The 21,512-nt window shown below is 39.3% G+C and overlaps 1 protein-coding gene and 1 long non-coding RNA gene across 2 annotated transcripts; both read left to right on the top strand.

Moving 5' to 3' along the window:
• Nucleotides 1-7,979: 7,979 nt before the first annotated feature.
• Nucleotides 7,980-10,283, top strand: LOC147308229 (chemokine XC receptor 1-like). Its single transcript, XM_086273198.1, has 3 exons — nucleotides 7,980-8,549; nucleotides 8,712-8,746; nucleotides 8,914-10,283. Exons 1-3 carry the CDS (start codon nucleotides 8,541-8,543, stop codon nucleotides 9,893-9,895), a joined length of 1,026 nt encoding a protein of 341 aa, XP_086129324.1. The 5' UTR covers nucleotides 7,980-8,540; the 3' UTR covers nucleotides 9,896-10,283.
• Nucleotides 10,284-17,805: 7,522 nt separating this feature from the next.
• Nucleotides 17,806-19,338, top strand: LOC147308230 (uncharacterized). Its single transcript, XR_015126022.1, has 2 exons — nucleotides 17,806-18,068; nucleotides 18,765-19,338. It is a non-coding gene; the product is annotated as an uncharacterized LOC147308230 (long non-coding RNA).
• The last annotated feature ends 2,174 nt before the right edge of the window (nucleotides 19,339-21,512 follow it).

The following is a 21,512-nucleotide window of genomic DNA, read 5'->3' on the forward strand; positions in this document are numbered from 1 at the left end:
TCGGAGTTACCCACCAACTCGATAGCTGACCAGGTGGTCAAGGTTCAATAGAGCCGGCTAACACCGGACTCCCGGCACATCGTTTTCAGACCCCGCGGGGTCTCTTGCTACTCGGGTTAAACATGATATATAAGTCACTAAGATAACTTTAAAATTGTATTGTTTGGCTTTTTTCAGTGTTTTATTTGTTTGCGAGTAAATCGGTTTGGCTGAGATTAAAGTTACAGTTTTTATACAGCTGAATAAACATCAAACAGAAAACTGATTAAACAAAAGTGTGAGATGGTCGAGAATTTACTCCATTGTCCTGTTATATTTTAGATAACAAGGAGCAGACGGCTGGGTTTATTAAACTCCACCGAGACAGCGGTGATGCAAATCTGAAGGCTAGTCGGTCCCATTTCAGAGGTCTTTGAAGGACCCGGCCTTCACGGTCTATGTGGGCCGGGTCCTCCAAAGGATGCAACTCCTGAATTGAGGCACAGCTAATATGTCTGGGTGCCCAGGATTTCTTCCTCCATAAAGTAATCTAGCAAATCACCAAGTGATAATCAGTGGACAGCTCATGTCTTCACTTAACACTAAGCTCGTGAGTTTTGAAAACCTACCTGTTACAACGACAGAGTAATTTGCTTGTATATCTAACAAAATTTTAGCAACCTAAAAAGTCTAAGTTGTATGAATTTATTAGGAATCATTTTTAATGAAATTAGGATATGAAAATAACCACAATATACCATGTGAGGAAAATATCTCAATTTGAAAATTTGAACCATGGGAAAAAAACATGGAAATAAAATCTGTAGCTTTGTGCTAGTTTAATTTTAGTATGTTTGTCTCCTGTTTTATGCCTTAGAAATGTCATTAACCCATATCAGTTTGATGATCTGTGTTTGATGTTATGTTTTTGCATTTATGTGTATTACAGTTTTTTCTGATTGCTTAAGCACATTTTTTGTAACTATTGGCTAATTTAGCAAAACTCTTCACACAAATAAGAAAACCTGTCACCCAATAATCAAAACATTGTAGTTCTCTTGCAAAAGCAAACACAGCTAGATTAACTCTTCACACCTTTGTAAAAATGGTGTTTCCGTATCAAACAGTACACACAAGCCATCATCTACTAAGCACACAATGCGCCAACTGCACACCGATGGTATGAATACAAAACACATCTGGCGTTTGCTTTCTCTGTGCACAAGGTAGGCTATGTCAGTGTGAGCTCATACTTCTGTCATAGATCCATAAGCATGGAGGGATCCAAACTTCAAGTACTGCTGTTTATTCAAACACATCAAAACAAACACAAGTGGTTATTTCCAAGTATAGGATTATTTGCAATCGCCATAATGACTATATGGGTTACGTGGTCTGCAGTGAACATGCTTCCTCTGCCCCCTCCTCGTCTTCCTCTTGCTCCTCCTTGTCCTTGTCGTCCTCTTCATCCTACTTCTTCACCTCCACGTCCTCTTCCTCGGCCTCCTCTACTTCTCACTCTTTCTGCTCCCACCATTGTACTCCGCACACACAGCTTACCTGGATTATAGTGCTTAGGCTGATTGCAAAGTGAACGAATTATCTAAGAAAGTTTTCACATGTGAAAGTGTGCCAGACAGTTGGCAAATTAGTGTTAATGATAGCCATACATGTGTATACTTTTGCTAGGAGTGTGTTGGAAATTTGGAAATTGAGTGTTGTGCAGTGAATTGTGCCTACAGTCTTGCAAAGTGTATGTTACAAAATTGCAAACTGAGTGCAAAGCAGTTTTTGTGCTTTTAGTTTTGCACACTCAGTGAGTGGTTTTGCTATACGTCTGACTAGTTTTAGAAATTGTGCTACAGGAATCACAGTTAGTGTTTAGGCATTCGGTAAAAACTGTAATATCATGTTTACATATTTTCAGCAAGAAATACTTTCCTTCCAAAAGGATACTGGGGTTTCTGCCTTTTTATTTATTCTAATTTTAGATACCCTCATGCTTTACACAAAAAAACAGAACAAAAGTTACATTTGTTTTTGAGTCTGTTTCAGTTAGTAAAAAAATATATAAAATAAACAAAGATTTTATTGTTTATTTTCAGTGTAAAGAAAAAAAGAGGATGTTGCTCAAGTCACCATATGGGTTTTGTATAGCTGGCACAATAGACAGTTATTTCCCAGGATTATTTTGATGAAGTTTCATTTTTCATGTGAAAAATTGTTGCACAAGTTAATTTAAACCTTTTTTTTCATGATGTCGTTTTTGGGTTTTTTGTGTAATCTCTGACTCAGTGGGAAACAAAAACAGGAACTAATACATTTCAAAAGAACATCCATTTCACAGCATTTTCACAACAGTGAAATTTAATGGAAGACTTGACAGTTGTTTTTTGAAGTAAGTTGTTGTGTCTGTTTTCTGAAATTTGGTACTTTATTAGTCCTTTTGGTGTGATATATGTGAAAGATCCACAACAGACCCAAACGCATTTTCATGCTTTTCAGCTCACTGTCGACCACATACCAACAACAACCACAACAGGACCTAGTTCGGTCTATTTATGCCGGTGAGGTGTGTGTGTTGACACCGCTCACCTCCCCCACAGCTGCACCGCACACAAAGCTCTGCCACAATATAATATACAAAATAGAACCAAAATCAACAGTTTCTGTCATTTTAGAGAAAACTGCTCAATCATTGTGTTCAATTGTGTTTTAATTTCATATTTACCAGAAAATTCAAAATGGCAAACTTCACATCCACTGATGACAAAGTGAGTGATCATGCTGTATACATTTGTTATGCAAGTTTTGCAAGGTTTTGCTAAGCCTCGCAAAACCGTCTTGAGGGTGGCAGAGAGGTACAGGATTATAGCTCTGCTTTTATTGTCACATCACATGTTCTGGTACACTGGTGCAGCACATATGAGTGAAATGCTTGTGTGCAAGCTTCACAAGCAACAGAGGTGTGATACAATAAACATAAGACACAACTAAATGTAAGAGCAGGAATGTCAGAATTTTAAGAATAAATATATGTACAAATATAAGAATGTATGCACATTACTAGATATTTATACTAATTATATATATATACAAATAAAATAAAATAAAATATACAGAGGTCAGCAGTTGAATATTGTGCAAAAGAAATTGCATAGATGTATGCATAATGTCAAAGTTGCCTGATGGAAAAAGCTGTCTCTCAGTCTGCTGGTTCGGGACCGGATACTCCAGTACTTCCTGGCTGACGGAAATAGTTTGAACAGTTTGTGGCTGGGGTGACTGGAGTCTTTGATGATCCTCCCTGCTTTCCTCAGGCACCACTTTTTGTAGATGTCCTGGAGGGAGGGAAGCTCACCTTCAATTATCCGTTCAGAGTACCGCACCACTCTCTGGAGGGTGGTGCAACACTCTATTATTGCAGCCTTTTTCATTTGCTGGGGGCCATACCATATTTGGCTTTTAATCACCTCTTTCTATATACCCAAAGATTGTAAGGCACAGGAATACTAGCATATCGCTTACAATATTTGTGAAAAACATACGTATTCTCATTGCTGGGTAAAACCTCTGATGTGTATGCTCTCGCAGAAGTTGTGAAAGCATCTGTTGAATCATTTGCGCAGTGAAAATGTGTGCAGGAAGAACAGAGAGACAGACACTGGTCAGACTGTAGATTTCACTGCACAGAGATCTGCCGTTCAGTTGGAATTGCACAACCTTCCATTAAACAGCCACTTGTTAAATTAAATGTTGATTCAGTCTGTAAATACTTTCATACAATACACTTTGTATTTATTTAATGTCACATCTTTTGCATAATCGCTTGAAGTCATCCATTTCTATTTTTCACTTTTTAATGCTTCAAGTCAAAGTTTTGTACAGCTAAAGATGTGCATTTTAATGTTGCACTACTGTTCCTGGAGATAATAAAATGCTGTCAAAATCCTATGAAGCTGTTTTTATTTTTCTCTTTTCTTTGAAATCTGTGACATGTGACTTTAGGTTAGACTGAAAAATATTCCATTGTCATCGGTCACCGAGGAAAAACATTGAGTAATACCTAGAGTGAAATGGACTCCACACACAAGCATTTGTTGTCACAGGATCACAGCAGACTCATTTCATATTTGATGCCATTTGACACGGCCCACTTAATTAAAATTGCATTTAATCTTCTGATTTTTATGGCTATACTTATTTATTTATATTTATTTATTTTTACAACTGTATATATTTGTACCAAATGCATTTATTTAATTCGTTGGGTTACATGAACTTGACCACATCAGTGATGTGATCGTGACACCAGCTTCGGCTCCGCCCACTGAAGAGGACGCCATATTTTTTTGAGGTCTCTGCAGACAAATATGAAGGCTGAACCACGGTAACATAATAATGCAAACACATGGCAGTGAAGATCGCTAAGGTGGTGTACAGTACAGTACAACACAGGGGAGCATGATTGCAGAAATAATAGTGCAAAAGCAACCTAAAAACTAGATAACCAAACTAAAACCTGACATTACAAAGAATAGGTGTAGAGGAATTACAGCTATAATAAGAACCAAACCCTGGAACACAAACAAGTGTGACCAGAATCAGAGTCTTGGTGAAAAAAGGGGTGAGTGTAAAAGCGACGCTCTTGAATTACCGGTCAATCTACGTCCCTACGCTCACCTATGCTCACGAGCTTTGGGTAGTGACTGAAGCCAAGTCAAGCCAAGTCAAGAAAGCCTTTATTTGTCACATGCAAGTTGCCCTGCAGCGAAATGGGCAACTTGCTACGCGGGCATTTGGAACGAAGAGTCTAAACACAGTTTGTTATCAGGGGAGAAATTGTTTCTTATGTTCAGCTCCAGCCTTGAGACCACAGCTGGCGCCGATATGGTAGCCGCATGAAATAATGGTGGTGTTCTTGCTATAGTGTGAACCATGGCATGTCAATTTTACAGTCGATCTAATGTCCATCACTGGTTCCTCGCCATTCCCTTTGGAGAGCAAGCTTCTCCAAGATGTCATCCGTGCTGCATCTAATGAGTCCATTCTGAGAAGCCACGGCTCGCTCCATCATTCCAATCAACATAGCAGGCAGCCTTGTGGGGATTTGAACAGCTGTTTCCGCTTTCTTTACTCTTCGATAAGCCAGTGCCAAGCCAGTGCCAAGCCAGTGCCAAGCCAGTGCCAAGCCAGTGCCAAGCCAGTGCCAAGCCAGTGCCAAGCCAGTGCCAAGCCAGTGCCAAGCCAGTGCCAAGCCAGTGCCGATCAGCAAGAACCCTGTTATCATGATTCCAAAAAGGTAGATGTCATTTATTTATTTATTTATTTATTTAGGACAGTGCATGTTAATGAACATAAATGTAAAAAAAAAATTACATGAATGTAAACATACCAGATTATAGCCAAGGGCTAATTTCCATCTGTTGTCCTTAAGCATAAAAAATAGACATAATAATTCATAAAAATTCATCATTCATTCATAATAAAAACTCCATCACCAAACTTACACATACACACCATTCTGTTCCCAAATAAAACATTAAAACTATACAACTCATACATGATCACACACTTGATTTGTCCATAACAAGTTTTTAACCTTTGCGTTAAACAAATTGAGTGTAGAGCATTCTCTAATGGGTTGAGGAAGACTGTTCCACAGATGGCCTCCCTTGACAGAGAGGACGTTCTGCCCAAATGCTGTCCGTCTGTGGGGTATAAACAAGTGGGAAGTCGGTTTTTTGTCAAGTAGTTTTAAACTTCTTTTATAAATATTTTCAATAGTTTTAAGTGTTGTTGGACAAGCAAGTGACCAGGATGTCAAACAATAGTCCATATGAGAGATCATCCTTGAGTAAAAATACGTTTTTGCAACATTCATATTTAAATCATTACGTATATGATTAAAATTTCGATTATTAAATTTAAGTACCTGGGACACTTTATTTATGTGACTCTTGAAGGATAATGTTGGGTCTAGAATGACCCCAAGATATTTAAATTCTGGAGCTAATTCAAGCTCTACTCCATCCAGGAATATGTTTGACTGCTTCAAGTTTAAGGGGCGTTTTGAAAAATACATGCAGACAGTTTTTGAGGTGTTCAACATTAGGCATGAGTCCTCCAGCCAGATATGCATTAATGCTAAAGCAGTTGTAAGATCTTTTGCCACCTGCTGGACACTATTTTCTTGCATATATATAACTGTATCATCCGCATACATTTGAGCAAATATATTTGGACAGACTTCAGGTAAGTTATTGATAAAAAGAGAGAACAATAAGGGCCCAAGAACAGATCCTTGAGGAACCCCTGTATCACAGTCTAAATATGGAGATTTAACCCCATCCAACACCACACACCGTTTCCTGTGTGAGAGATATGAGGCAAACCACTGAAGAGCCTGACTGGAGATATTAAACTGAGTCCATCTGGACAACAATATCTGATGGTTTACAGAGTAGAAAGCCTTCTTCAGATCTAAAAATACAGCTCCAACACAGGGACTCTTGTCCAGCAAGCTCTTCAAGTTCTCCACTAACATACACAGGGCAGTATCTGTGGAGTGACTATTAGTGTCTATCCAGAGTTAGACCTGTTTTCAGGAACTGCTTTAGTAATTGATCTCTTGTTTTCATTTAATTCTTGCACTCTTTGTTTAACCAGGGCAAATTAGATGTTGTCTTTATTTTTTGTCGACCTCTAATGGAGTATGTTGATATAACATCCTTAACAATGTCAGTGAAGTGACTGCTGCAGAATTGTGGATCATCACTACACAATAAAGGCTCCCAGTTAACTGATGCTAATGCTTCTGCTACATTTTGTCGCTAACTTCTTGGTATAAATTCATAAAAGGATCTCCTGTTAGATGAACTTTGAAAGTCATTCTTAACCCGTGATTTTATAAGTTTTCTAGAACATAATATAAAATTGTGGTCTGAAATACCAGTGATAAAATTATAAGATTTAATAATTCGCTCGGGCTTATTACTGAAAACCAGATCTATTTTAGTTTTAGAGTGTCTTGTTATTCTTGTGGGTTGTTCAATGTGTTGAGTAAAGTTCAAAGTCTCCATTATGTCCTTGAGTGTTTTTGTGTCCTTTTCACAGTCCCAGTTGACATTAAAATCTCCCATTACAATTATTTCATTAGACTTATTATTTATAGTATGATATTTAAGTAATATCTGTAGTTGTTCATAAAAAATATTCTTTGCGGAAGGAGGGCGATATAAACAGATCAACGTAAATGACATTTCTGGGGAAAGAGTGATTTTAACAGAAATATGTTCTATTTCGACATCTATTGGTGAACTAAGTAAAGAGCAATCCAGGTGTAACATGTTTTGTTTCATCAAGTTCCTCCACTTATCTGCATACTGATCAAGAGCCTTTTCCTGTTGTTCAAGTTTACCAATTTTAGTATGTTCTTCTACTTTTTATGCTCTACAAAGAATTAGAGATATCATACATTTACATCATTTTGATTATCTGTGTTTGTTTTTGTCAATGGAAAATTGTACTTAGTAGTCAGTATAAGCTTTTAATGATATAAGTTTACATGTGATAGAATACTGCATGATGACCTTTTTATTACTTAGAACTGATTGTTCTTTATAAAACTTGTTCTGATATTTTTATCTGAATCTTCCCACAGCGATAGTAAGAAGCTGAACAAGCAGTTCTGAACTCTTACCAGGAAAAAGAGCTGCTTCCCACATTCCACACACACACACACACACACACACACACACACACACACACACACAATCACATATGCACATGCTCACGTACCAACATCCCACTGAACAACTTTTCTTGTGTATAAATAAAGACAAGTGCAAGAACAGAGCGCTGATCACAGGGCCCCCACTCTCGTGTGAGCGCTCTGTGACTGCCCTTACAAGTAAAATCTGCAGCGTGTGTGTGTCTTCACTCTCTGACTCTCAGCTGAAGAAGTGTCTTTTAGAATAAATCTCTTGACAGTTTTATATGTATTTATATTATGTCTACATTTTTTTCCAGCAAGAAATAGTTTCTTCCTAACAGTACTAGGGTTTCTGCTTCTTTTCTCATTTTTTATCAGCAGTATCCTCATGCTTAAAAAAACACAAAACAGAACAAAAGGTTTTTTTAGTCTGTTTCAATTACACAGCTAAAACAAATGAAGTAAAATAAACATGTGTTTTATTGTTCATTTTCAGTGTATAGAAAAAGAAGAGGTTGCTCACGTCATGATGTGGTTTTTGGTAGGGCGGTGCTCTAGCTCAAGAACACGACAAACTTTAAGATATCTCAGGATCATCACAGGTTTTTCACCACAGTGCAATTCAGCAGAAGACCTGAGTTTGAGGTAAGTTCAGAGAAATGCAATATGGATGTAGGCAGTTATTTGTTAGGTTTAAATTTGGTGACTTTTTTTGTTTCATGATGTGGTTTTTATTAAGGCAGAATCTCTGAACTAATGTGAAACAAAAGGAGGAACTGTTAGTTTTCAAGAGAACACCCTACAGCTTTTACACAACAATAAAATTCAGCGGAAGACTTGAAAGTTGATGTTTGTGGTAAGTTGCTGGGGTTTTTTTTGAAATTGGGTACTTTAATCCCTTTGGTTTTATCTGTTATACAAAAACTAGAAACAAAATAAACAGTTTCTGTCATTTTAGAGAAATTGTGATTGTGTTTAGTTGCATTTTATTTTGTATGTATGTTTTATTTTTTTCCAGAAAACTGAAAATGGCAAATGTCACATCTGGACTGAGTAATGATGCTGTGTTTGTTTTCTGAAATTTGATACTTTTTTAGTCACTTTGGTTTTATATATAATATACAAAAATTAGAACCAAAATCAACAGTTTCTGTCACTTTAGAGAAAACTGCTCAGTCATTGTGTTTGATTGCATTTTATTTTATATGTATGTTTTCCAGAAGATTGAAAATGGCAAACTTCACATCCACATCCAGAACGAGTGGTCTTGTTGAATACATGTGTGATACTAATGTTCCCACCATCACTGGTCCCCTTTTCATCTTGATCTTCATCCTCAGTATCATAGGCAACAGCCTCCTCTTATGTGTTGTCTTCATCTACGAAAATCTGAAAAGTATCACAAATATTTTCATCCTGAACCTGGCCTGCTCTGATTTAATCTTCACCATCACACTTCCATTCTGGGCTGTTGATCACCTACACAACTGGGTCTTTGGGGACTTTGTCTGCAAAGTTATCACTGCTGGATTCGCTGTTGGTTTGTACAGCAGTGTCATTCTGCTGACTGCTATGACAGTGGATCGTTTCATTACTGTGGTGCTGCACAACTGGCCGATCAGCCATGGCAGAGTGAAGAAGTGTGCAATTGGTACCTGTATAGCTGCCTGGGTCATCAGCATCTTAGCGTCCCTGAGTGATGCAATGAAAGTAAAGGTTGAAAGCTGGGAAGGTAAAAACTATTGCTATGATGAATCTGAAGACACGCTTGGACAGTATCTACAAGTGTCACTGCTATTCTTCCTCCCATTTGCCATCATTATTTTCTGCTACTCTGCCATCCTCAAGACAGTTTTGCAAGGTTTAAACAGAAGGAAGTTCAGGACTGTGGCTGTGCTGTTGTGTATTGTTGCAGCCTTTTTCATTTGCTGGGGGCCATACCATATTATGCTTTTAATCAAGTCTCTCAATACAAACAATGATTGTAAGGTACTGAAACGGTTAGCAGTTGCCTACCATATCTGTGAAATGCTTGCCTATTCTCACTGCTGTATGAACCCTCTGCTATATATGCTCTCGCAGAAGTTGCGAAAGCATCTGTTGAGTCTTTTGCGCTGTGAAAAAGTGAACAGGAAGAAGAGAGAGAGAAGCACCAGCCTGAACATTTCACAACAATTCACACTGCAGAGCTCTGCTGTTTAGATGGAACTGCACAACTATCCATTTAACAGTCACTAATAAAATTAAACCTTGATTCAGGCTGATACAGTCATAGTACTTTGATGTGTAAGTGTATTAACTCATTCATTGAGGCAAACAGAGAGCAGCATTTAGAGTGTCATGGACTGTAAAAGTAACGATATCTGGTGTATTTTTCCTTTTACCTTCAGGCTGGAAATATGTTCATACAACATCGTTTCTACTCATTTAATTTCATATCTTTTGCATAATTCCTTGAAATGAAACAGAATATTAAATAAAACTTGAAAATATGCAATGAATTATACAACTTTGTATTTAAAATATTTGATGTGACTTTTTCATTGTGTCACAGTGATCCTGGTAGACTCATTTCATATTTCATTTCTAAATCTTCTTTAAAAAATTGCATTTAATCTTCTGATTTTTATTCCATTCACCTTTTCTAATATATTTTATTTATTTAAACCTCCTAAGGTCCAACAATAAATTTTTGTCCTGTGTCTGTGATGTGAGTCTGAGTCTATGCAGTAAAAGTCTGAGTACCTCACATTTTCAGCCAATGTCCACGGTCCAGAGCAGGAAGGTGAAGGCTCAGAGGAGGACATATCAGCTTTTGAGTGGCCTGAGTGGGGAGCTACCATTAATAATAAGAAGAACTGTTTAATGCAGGGCTCTGAAGTTTAGACATTACACATAGAAATGACATAGACATTATGAGCTTTTGGTGTCTTTATTTTGCCCTTTATCGGGCTCTTCAGAGCCCGGTTTGTCCTCTGTCTGAATTTTTACCTTCTTGCTCTAATGTCTGGCTCTCCTCCACCTAATCTCCTGACAGCTCTATACGTACTACGGTTACATTAAGAAAAAAAAGAGTGACATTTTAAACTTAAACTTAAAATAGTATTTTGAGAAAAGAAGTCGAAATGTGGAGATTTCAGGTGTCATTTCAAGCCAAAAGACTGCTATACCTTTACAAAATGTTTAGATGAGGTAGGTAAACAAACGGATCAGCTGTCATATCATGTTTATGTTGTAGAACATGCGTCCTTTGTTTTACAATAGGGCGTAACCCTAATGTGTTGAACTCAATTTTAATACTCCTTGCTGAGAAAAGCATGAACTTGTAAGATCCCAAACTTTCCCCAGAACAGCCTGGAAAGCAACATTTTCATGTATTTCGCAACTTAAACCACTTCACAATATTCTGTCCATGCTTGGCATTAGCAAAAGTTCTTTACAAATAAAATTAGAGAAAAAATTACTCAAAATCATCTCACAGAGGCCAATATGAGGCCAGAAACTAACATAGATTAGCAGATACTCTGGCAAAGGCTGGTAGAGAACGCTGGTCTTAACTACAGCTGGTCTGATTAGCTTCAGGTGGGAATCCTGGGAGGAGCAATGAAGGCTCCACCCAGAGGAGGCACTGTGGAAAATTATCCGGTCTTTAAGTGATGACATGATGAATCCTGCTTTCGGGTACAAACTACTCTGCGTTTAATAAGGCTGTTCTGTTTTTAACATGTTTTAATTCTTTTTATCTTGTTCTATTTAATCTCAGCAAGCCCCAAAAAACAGTCAGTGATCACTGTCTGCCTCTCTTGGTTTTTATTATCACTATTCATTTTAAAGCTCTGTTTTTAAAACTTTACGATGTAACTAAAGACCAGGCAATGCAGCAGTATATTAATGCCTAAACTGATATTGTGGATAGATTATCTCAGTTGTTCTCCTGACTGAAGTTTGGTCCGTTTGCAGCATCCTGCCATGCAATTGCATTTGTCCCAAACCATCAGGAACCCTCATGTTAACCTTTATCGAGTGGAAAAAAGTTAGCATTCATCCTCCAGCTTCACTATTTATCTTATGCCAACATAGCTGTGTTGCTAGTGATCATGTACCACACCATTATATTCCAGCTAGTCCAACTTCAGTAACCCTGCAAATGTCACTGCTGTTTACTTTCCTGTTTTCATTTATGTCGGAAGTGATAGCAGAGCTGTACGTCTTAATTTGTTTCAGAAATCCCTCAGTCAGAACATGGCATATTATATTTAGATCGAAATCATCGAAATCAGCGAGCTAACTTCCTGCTAACTTCTCACTCTGTTGAATTTTATGAATTCTGTTTTCATGGATGCCTGGATGTTACACTTAATTGTTACACCTGGTAGAGCAGCCACACTGATCATTTTATTACAGATGAAAGAATTCAGACAGTTTCAACGAATTCAAATTCAACTTCAAATTCAACAAAGAATTATCTTTTTACCTGATTTTGCTCTACAAGGGCCTGATATTCACATATGAGGACATTTGTTTAAAATTTTGATAGAACAGTGGCAGTAAAATCACACATATCCTCATAAGTGGATATCAGGCCCTTGTAGAGAAAAATTTAGTATTTGTGGTCTTAACAACCCAAAATGTGATGTCCAGTAATGTTAAAATTGCAAATCTTAGTATATAAAATTGTAAATAAAATTGAGTAAATAAAATTAAATGAGTTGAATTTAATTGAGCAAGGACTAATACTTGAAAAGCCCATTTTCATGGTTTACTGGGTAGGTATCGCTTGAATTTGCTCTCCCCGCTACGTGGCACCATTTGCTCATCCATACACAATGTTTCCTGCATAGGAAGCTATTTGAGCTTCACGAGGATGTGATATGGGATAGGCTGAATTGTATCTCACCATAGCCACCAATATTCCTTGTGACCTGTTGTCGCTGAGCAAAAGGTATCACATCACATCAGCAACATGTGAAAGGTACACAAACCTGTATACAAATACTCAATACCCTCGAAAAGTACCCTTATCTCACAATGTTGCCCTGAGGCAACGAAAAGAAAAACTGAATGTCTGAATGTACAAAAGAATTTTTTTTAATAAAACCTTACAAAAAACCCTTTCTATATCTTTTTATTCTCAAACATATTTTTTCTTAGAGTTTATCTCATTTTTAATATGATTACTACGGCAAATTTTCTTAACTTTCTTCTCACACAATATGGACCTGTGACCATTTGTCAGAAAAAGATTCAAACACTCCTATTGGTTGGCATAATTTAAATTTACATTTTCTTGGAATGAGGCTTAAAAGCATTTTCTGTTGCCCAGGATCAACACTGTACTCTAGAGGGCTAAGATTACTGACCCAATATTGTTTGAAAAAAAAATTATGTAAAAAAACAAATCCAATGTTGATATTATAATTCCTTCAGCTAATTTACCTAATCTAACCATATACATCTAACCATCCAATCCTAATTCCTGTTTATGTCTAAGAATTGTAAATTCAATTTCCTCAGCATTTTGGAGAGGAATGAATGAACAGCAAGAGTATAAATGATAGAGAACTAAAACTAAAATTAAAACATAAACTGGGAATAACTAGGGATGATTATGATGACTATGACAAGAGGGACCGGGACCTGGACCGAATCATGAACAACCTGACGTGACATGGAGGGAGAAAAAAAGATGAACCGACAGTGAACAGAGGGAGACAGAGGACTTAAATACAGAAAAGGGTAATGAGAGAAGTGGAAACACCAGGGGAAACACAGCTGAACATGAGGCCACAGGGAATGCAAAACTAAACACACTGAACATGGAAAGACAAGACTTTCAAAATAAAACATGAACCATGGCGAGATGTAGACATGATAATACAAGCTTGACAACATGGAACACGCAGACATGAAACACATGACTGACTGGGGAGACATGGAACAGAAAGAGAAACACATGAGAACAGATAAGAGAGATGAAAGCACTGACTTAACTAAAAGTAAAACAGAGAACAAGACAGACTGCACAGAGGACAGGAAAAGACTCATAAATAAGGAGACATAGAAGAAACATAAACTAGACCAAAACTCAACTAAGACAAACTAATAATAATAATAGAACTTAACATTATCTCAATATATAAGCAATCAAAACACAAACTCAAAATGTTGGGTCACAGAGCCAGCCCCCTGACACACACCCTGTTTTGTCATTATCCACATGTAAATGTATGGAAAGGAATGAGAATGAAAAGGGAAATCTTCATGTAGAGTTCATTACAGACTTCAAAGGGCAACATTTACAACCCATCCTGTATGTTTATTTGAACCTTTACACTTACTATATTTTTTTAATTTCTCATAGCTACATGCAGTGTTGGGAAGGTTACTTTTAAAATGTATTCCATTACAGAATACAGAATACATGCCCCAAAATGTATTCTGTAACGTATTCCGTTACGTTACTCAGTGACAGTAACGTATTCTGAATACTTTGGATTACTTAATATATTGTGGCGAGTTCAGACAAGGAGGAGACGGAGGTATCGTTTGGTCTTGCTTCCTGTGAGCTAGCCAGGGAGCACAGCCGTTTATTACATTTGCAGAAGAACACACTGCCACTAGCTAACTGCTCAGCGCGGCAACCACAACACACATAGGGCGCCCTCTGACCCCGGAAGGACACACCGTTGCAGCGAGAGGGCGTCACCCGTCACCATGGCAACATACACAAAACATAACTGTACAAGCAGAACCCCGAACAGCCCTGACCCGCTACAATATTATCATGCTTTTTACAACAACGTGAATGTACTATTGCTGTGTGATTTATTACTATTACTGAAGGTCCGCGACTCCGAACTGTAGTAAAGGGACCTCTGACTAATGCTGGGCTCACACTGTGCGATTTTTGGCCCATTTTGAGCCGATTTTTGAGTCGTGCGATCGTTTTGGCGATCGGCCCGATTTTGGCCTTCATCGTGCGTCGTGCATCGTGTAGTATACGTGGGGTAACGAGAAGCGATTGACACCTCACGACCAGCTCCCGATCATCAATCGCTTGGTCGTGAGGGTGTCACCGCAGTTTGCCACACTGCGCACGCGCAAACACAAATGTCAGCGAAAAAGACGGCGTAGCACGGCAGTGCAGCGTGTGATCTGGACACAAGCGATGGAGGCACAACCTGTAGAACCATCCGAGCCCTTTCGATGTGGCCTCACAAAATTATCACGACCACAACAACCGTGAAAATAGTTGGATTGACACTGCTGCTCAATCACAGCTGCCTGACCAATGTTTTTCATTAGCAATTTAGCAAAGTTGATGGTGGTGGTGTGTCTGTGTGAGTGAAAGACGGAGAGGGAGAGCGAGCGACAGAATTTCTGTTATAACCTTCATTTTTATGGACGCACAGTGTGAGCACTCAGGTCGCATCAGAGCATCGGGCCGTATAGTGTGAGACCCTGCATCGTGACCTATGAACTTCTAACCCCTGCGAGTCAATCGTACAGTTTGAGCTAGAGATGGCACGATACCACTTTTTTATGTCCGATACCGATACCGATATCATAAATTTGGATATCTGCCGATACCGATATGAATCCGATATAGTGTTTTTTAATCAACAAAACTGTTTTTTTTTAAATATCTTGCTGCATTTTGTATAAGTTCATACTCAAGTTTAAAACAACAACTACACTAAAGCTATTCTGTTATACCTGTATGAAAAAAAATATTTCATAGTTCAGCAATACTGATCAATCTAATAAACTTAAACCTACACCATCCTCCCTATTCTGGTATTTTAAAGAGTACTTAGTGTAAATATTAAGCAACCTAACTAATAGGGTTCCAACTCCCAGCAACAACAAAAATAAATAAATAAAAAATAGGGAACCACCCCTCACGCGCCACCTCATGATGCTTAATCAACGTAATCAACCTTAATTTGATGCAGTGTGAAAAAAAATGCACAGAAATCAATTATTTTTCAAGAAATATTAAATAGATTCAACATCTTTCTTCAACAAAATTGCAGACTGCACAGATGGTACCTTCCCAAAGGAAAATGTACTATAGCTTACTAGGGTATATATATTAGACTTAATAGTCACTATATACAGTAATTGGCTTCTATTCATTTTACATCAAATTAAAACTTTAGGTGTCAGATAATCATTTATTAAATGCTCGACATTTTTAATGAGAATAAGAAAGAAAAGTATGTCTTTGTGCCCCCTTTTCCCAGTTAATGCCCTATCGGCCCCCCTGGCTAAACTTTGCTAGATCCGCCCCTGCACAGTTACCAGCCGTCAGCTACGTAGAAAAAGATCCTGGTGTAGAAAGAAATATTAAATAAATTGTAACAACAGCTTATCAAGCTTAAACGTGCTGCTGTTGTTCAGCCGCTGGTTTCCTCTTTCTGGTGCAAAGTGGGCCAAAAGCAAACAAGAGACACGGACTCGCGACAGAAAAGCCGATCAGCTGATCATTAAGCAGTTTCATGATTGAAGTAGCAGCAAGAGGAGGAAGTCGCTCCATATATCGCTTGTTAAGCTTAACGCAGGAATGCTTTACAAACATTCAGAGATGGACTTACACATTTGCTTTACTTCTCTCGGGATAACTTTGTCGGAGATGAAATGCCGGGTTGCTAGCGAAGCTCCAAATGCTATCCAGACCACCGACAGGTCCCGCACGCCACAGCCGCTCTATCACGTGATGCATACTGCTCCGACGTGCTAACGTTCTGAGGCGAGTTACGGCGTGTTGCAAGTTTTGTGAGGTGCTTTCGTGATATTTAATGGATCGGATTACATTTTTTATTTTTCTCCGATATCCGATCCAGTAATTTAGGTCAGTATCGGACCGATACCGATACGTAATATCGGATCGGTCCATCTCTAATTTCATTAGCGTATTAGAAGCACTGAAGCATCAAAACGAACCAAATAGTTTGTTGATACAAACTTGGGTAGATAGATCATGATGTGCATAAACATCAAATGTTTGAAATGGCGTGCACCAAATTGTCTAACTTCCTAGAAATAGTAGAAGAAGAAACTGTTTTGTTTGATGGAAATAAATGCCACTGTCTGGATTTCTCAGAATCTTCCAACTGGTGTGTTTACATGAAGCATTTTTCTTGAGGTTGGGCTTTTAAATCGGTTACTGTAGTTCATGTTAAGATTGCTATTGTTATCTCATAGTAAAAAGGCTCTGAATTCCACTCCAGCCCGTGGCCTTTCTGTGAGGAGCGCTCCCTGTGTCAGCGTGGGTTCTACCACAGTCCCAAGTCGCACATGGGGTGACAGATTGGTGACCTGTTGCTGACCAGGGGTAGAACCTGCCTCTCACCCCATGACAGCTGGGATAGGCACCAGTGCCCCCAGCGACCCTGAATCAGATAAATAGAAGAAGTTGGATGGATGGCTGACAACTATGGAGGAATCAATGGATCTTCAAAGTCCAGATTTTCCTTTATTCAAGGGAAACTCAGTCCATAGGAGCCACTTCAACATACATTTTAACATACCACTTTTTTTTGATATAGTAATGCGAGGCGGCCGCTGTGTCCCTGTGGACGCTTTTATTTTGTATAACTACCGGAAGTAGTTCCTGTGTACTGACGCTAGCTGGGTAGCTAGCGCCGTGTCGCTTAAAAAGCAGCCGGGCTTGTCTTAAACTTAAGAGGCTGACACTCGCTAAACCACCCGATCGCTCGCCAAGCGACTGTTTCACACTGGACTTATTTTTCGTTTATATGGGCCGATGATGAAAAACTAACTGAGTTGTTTGGTGGTGGCTAACGCGGAGCTAGCTAGCCACCGGTATGTGTCTCTTTCCCCTCATATGTGGGGAAAGAAACATGTGAGGCGGCCGCCGATCAACCGGTTTTCAGGTGAGAATGTAGGTGTGTAAACGTCAAATATCTGCTCGTTTTGTCAAAACATCCCATATTAGCAACAGATTTCTCACGATGTTGCTGCTAGCCGGCTAGCTAGTTTGGCCGGCCGGCTAGCCGGCTAGCTAGCTCGGCTAGCTAGCGCCGCTTCGCTCAAAAGCACCCAGGCTTGGCTTTCAGTGAGGCGTCTCTAACTCCTTTTCACCCCCGATCGCTCCGCAAACAGTCTTTGTCTTAGCTGGACTTATTTTTCGTTTATATGGGCCGATGATGCTGGTCGATGTGGAAAAAATAACTGAGTTGTTCATATACCGGTGGCTAGCTAGCTCCGCGTTAGCCACCGGTATATGTCTCTTCCCCTCGTATGCGGGGAAAGAAACACCGATCGACCGGTGGTGGCTAACGCGGAGCTCAATCGTGGATAAGGGAAACCCAATGCAGGAGAAGCAGGCGGCTGGTGAACTGAATTTCAGGTAAGACGTTATTAACTGCACTCTATTTGGGTCAGATATAAACCGAGTTTAGGTGTAGTTTATTTTCGTTGTGCTGACAGTTACAATAACTGTACTGCGTGCTAGCTAGCACGACGGAGTTTCTATACAGCTGTGCGCGCTAAGTTACTGATTTTGAACTTTATGACAGCCTCCCCTATTTTCAGGCGAGAATGTAGGGGTGTAAACTTCAAATATCTGCTCGTTTTATCAAGAAGTCCCATATTTTATCAAGAAGTCCCCTATCTCTCACGATGTTACTGCTAGCGCCGCATGGCGGCTAGCTAGCTAGGGCGGCTTGGCTGACACCTAGGCCGGGCTGACTGATACCCAGGCCGGCTCACGCTCTCGTTTCACCGCCGCATGGCGGCTAGCTGGCTAGCGCGGCTTGGCTGCCACCCAGGTCGGGCTGGCTGACACCCAGGCTGGGCTGGCTGACACCCAGGCCCGCTCACGCTGTCGTGTCACCCCTAGTCTTTCGTGATGACTCTTGGTTGGCTGCTGGACTTATTTTTCATTTATATGGGCTGGTGATTCAGTATGAGTGTCCGGTGAACTGAATGTCAGGTAAGACGTTATGTATATGTAAGGTAGTGACTGGAATAAGTCACAAGGTGTCGCTGTTGAGCTGCATATATGTTGTAAATTTTAGCAATTTTGACCATTTGTCCTCTGCAGGACACCGTAGTTCAGATTTCTCGTTCGCGTGGGCGCCATCTTGGTTCAGTGTTTACTGTGATGTGCAAAGGTAAGCACTGTCAGTGGCGAACTGCATTGGTTTTGTTTAAAAATAAGTGTTCCACTGTGTAAAATAGCGGTTTGTCATTTAAGCCGAGCAAATATTTTGTTTATTGAGAGGTTCATGTATTGTCTGATGAGAGTATGAGACAAAGATATACTTTTCTTTCTTACTCTCATATAAAATATTTAGCTTTTATTAAATAGTTATCTGAATCTTACAACCAAAGTTTGTATAATAAAACACAAGATTGGCTGTAGACCATTGTTAATCATTCAGAACACTGTGTAAAAATAACAAAAAACAAAAAGTGAATGAAAAGTGCATAAATATTTATTTTACGTGTTTGATGTGTGTGGCAGGGCGTGGTCTGCAGTGCCGCTGCAGGGGAGGTGGACCCACCTCAACGGCATCTGCAATCACGCCTCTCAGGTGTAAAGTCTGTGCTCTCTCTGCTTTTTTTTTTTTTTTTTTTTTTTTTTTTTGTGTATGTGTCGGGCTATGAGATGAAAAGCTACAGCCGGCTGTGTGGGTACAGCAACTATGTGTGAAAAGTGGTCCATAACGTAATGCTTCAAAGTGTGTTCATGCAAACATTGTCGGGTCTGCTTATGAACCTCTGCGCACAGCGTCTACAAATTGGGGCTGTACGAAGTCACCTCATCTTTACACAAAACTGTAAGCTGTCATCTGTGAGGCGCGAGCGGTGTTTGGTTTTACCATAGTTCATGGTGGAGAATGGCTGCTCCGGTGAGTTTTGCTCTCTGTAGCCGTTTGAATGGCAAACTATACTGATTAGCGGCGGCATAGGCACACTTAAAATTTCTTCAGAAATTTTCGCTTTCTAGTTATATTTACATGCTTCCAGCTCCCGTTTTTCCTCGATGACTGCTCGTACCTTTCCACTCCCCTTTTTCTCCCTCCTAGCGCTCACAGACACATAACGTGTATGGCAGTCCATTCTCCCAGCAGCACGGACTACACTGAACATGATGCTACATTCTTTAGAGCTATGCTTGTAGCATTCTGCCTGTTAGCTTAGCACAACAACAACAACAACAACGAAAAGGCGCTCTCTCACCCAGGAAACACACAGTCGCAGAGAGAGAGCGTCGCCCTGTAACCATGGCAACCGTAACGCTGCCGCCTGGAACAAAAGAACGTAGCTGTCAAACAAAACCCAAACAGTCCTGACCCGCGACAAAATGAAACAGGAAAGTACCCCAGTGTATTCCATTTATTTCAACAAAGTAACTGTATTCTGAATACCACCTTTTTAAACGGTAACTGTAACGGAATACAGTTACTCATATTTTGTATTCTAAATACGTAACGGCGGTACATGTATTCCGTTACTCCCCAACACTGGCTACATGTATTATGATCTACTTGAAAATAGAATAAAAGACCAAAGTGACATTGCCTTGTGCATACAGTCCATGTCACTCTACATTAAGTGTTGCTCACTGTTTCCCCCAATGACTGTGTTAATATGCTTACACTTAACAGTAGTTTGACTGATGACAATGGAGCATGTTTCAGTCTAGCCTGAAAACATCTTATTATACACATCTTTTCCCATGCAAATCTTTGATTGAAACATTAAAAAGTGAAACATTGATTTAGATAATTTTAAGTGATCATGCAAAAGATGTGAAATTAAAAAAGTACAAACCATATTGTATGTATGAAAATATTGATAGACTGGTTCGATGTTTAATTTCACAAGTAGCTGTTTAATGGAAAGTTGTGCAGTTCCAACTGAACAGCAGATCTCTGTCCAATGACAGCTGCAGTCTGGCCAGCATCTCTCTCTCTGTTCTTTCTGGACACATTTTCACAGCGCAAAAGATTCAACGGATGCTTCGCAATTTCTGTGAGAGCATACACAGCAGAAGGTTTACACAGCAATGAGAATAAGTAAGTGATATGAAACCATACCTGTGCCTTACAATCTTTAGGTATATAGAACTACAGTCCTGAACTTCTTTCTGTTTAAACCTTGCAAAACTGTCTTGAGGAGAGTAGAATAGCGTAAAATAATGATGGCGAATGGCATGGTGGTATGTGGGCTCCCTCTAGTGGTAAGCTAAGTCTCCTAAAAAAATTAAGATTAAATAATACACTATGCTCTGACTTAGGAATTTCTGAAATATTAAAATATACAGTTCTGCTATCACGTCAAAATACATGAAGACAGAAAACTAAACAGCAGTGACATTTTGTAGGGTTACTGAAGTTGGGCTATGTGTTGGCTAGCTACACAGCTGTGGTTTGCATAATATAAACACATTAGCACAGTGAAGCTGGAGAATGAATGCTAACTTTTTTCCATTGATAAAAGTTAATGTGAAGGTTCCCGATGGTTTGGGACAAATGCAATTGCATGGCAGGATTGCAAACGGACCAAACTTCAGTCAGGAGAACAACTGAGATAATCCATCCACAATACAAGGTTAGTCATTAACCCTCTACTGCATGACTTTTTAATTTTTTCCCTATTTTGGGGGAGCTTTAGGGTCCCTAATGATATATCAATCATAAAATTTGACAAGAAATGTATTCTAAAGACACTTCTTCAGCTGAGAGTCAGAGAGTAGAAACACACACGCTGCAGTTTTTACTTGCAAGGGCAGTCACAGAGCGCTCGCACCCGAGAGTGTGGCTCAAGGACTTGCACTCTGCCA

Source organism: Aulonocara sp. 'chitande type north' Nkhata Bay, linkage group LG18 (assembly GCF_057382095.1).
Source record: "Aulonocara sp. 'chitande type north' Nkhata Bay isolate Kocher_YH1m ecotype deep benthic linkage group LG18, A_spYH_male_GT1.1, whole genome shotgun sequence".
NCBI classification, from domain to species: Eukaryota; Metazoa; Chordata; class Actinopteri; order Cichliformes; family Cichlidae; genus Aulonocara; species Aulonocara sp. 'chitande type north' Nkhata Bay.

Coding starts and splice junctions, on each gene's coding strand:
- LOC147308229 (XM_086273198.1), top strand. Junction 8,747..8,913: donor AAATGTCACATCTGGACTGA/GTAATGATGCTG, acceptor TATGTTTTCCAG/AAGATTGAAAATGGCAAACT.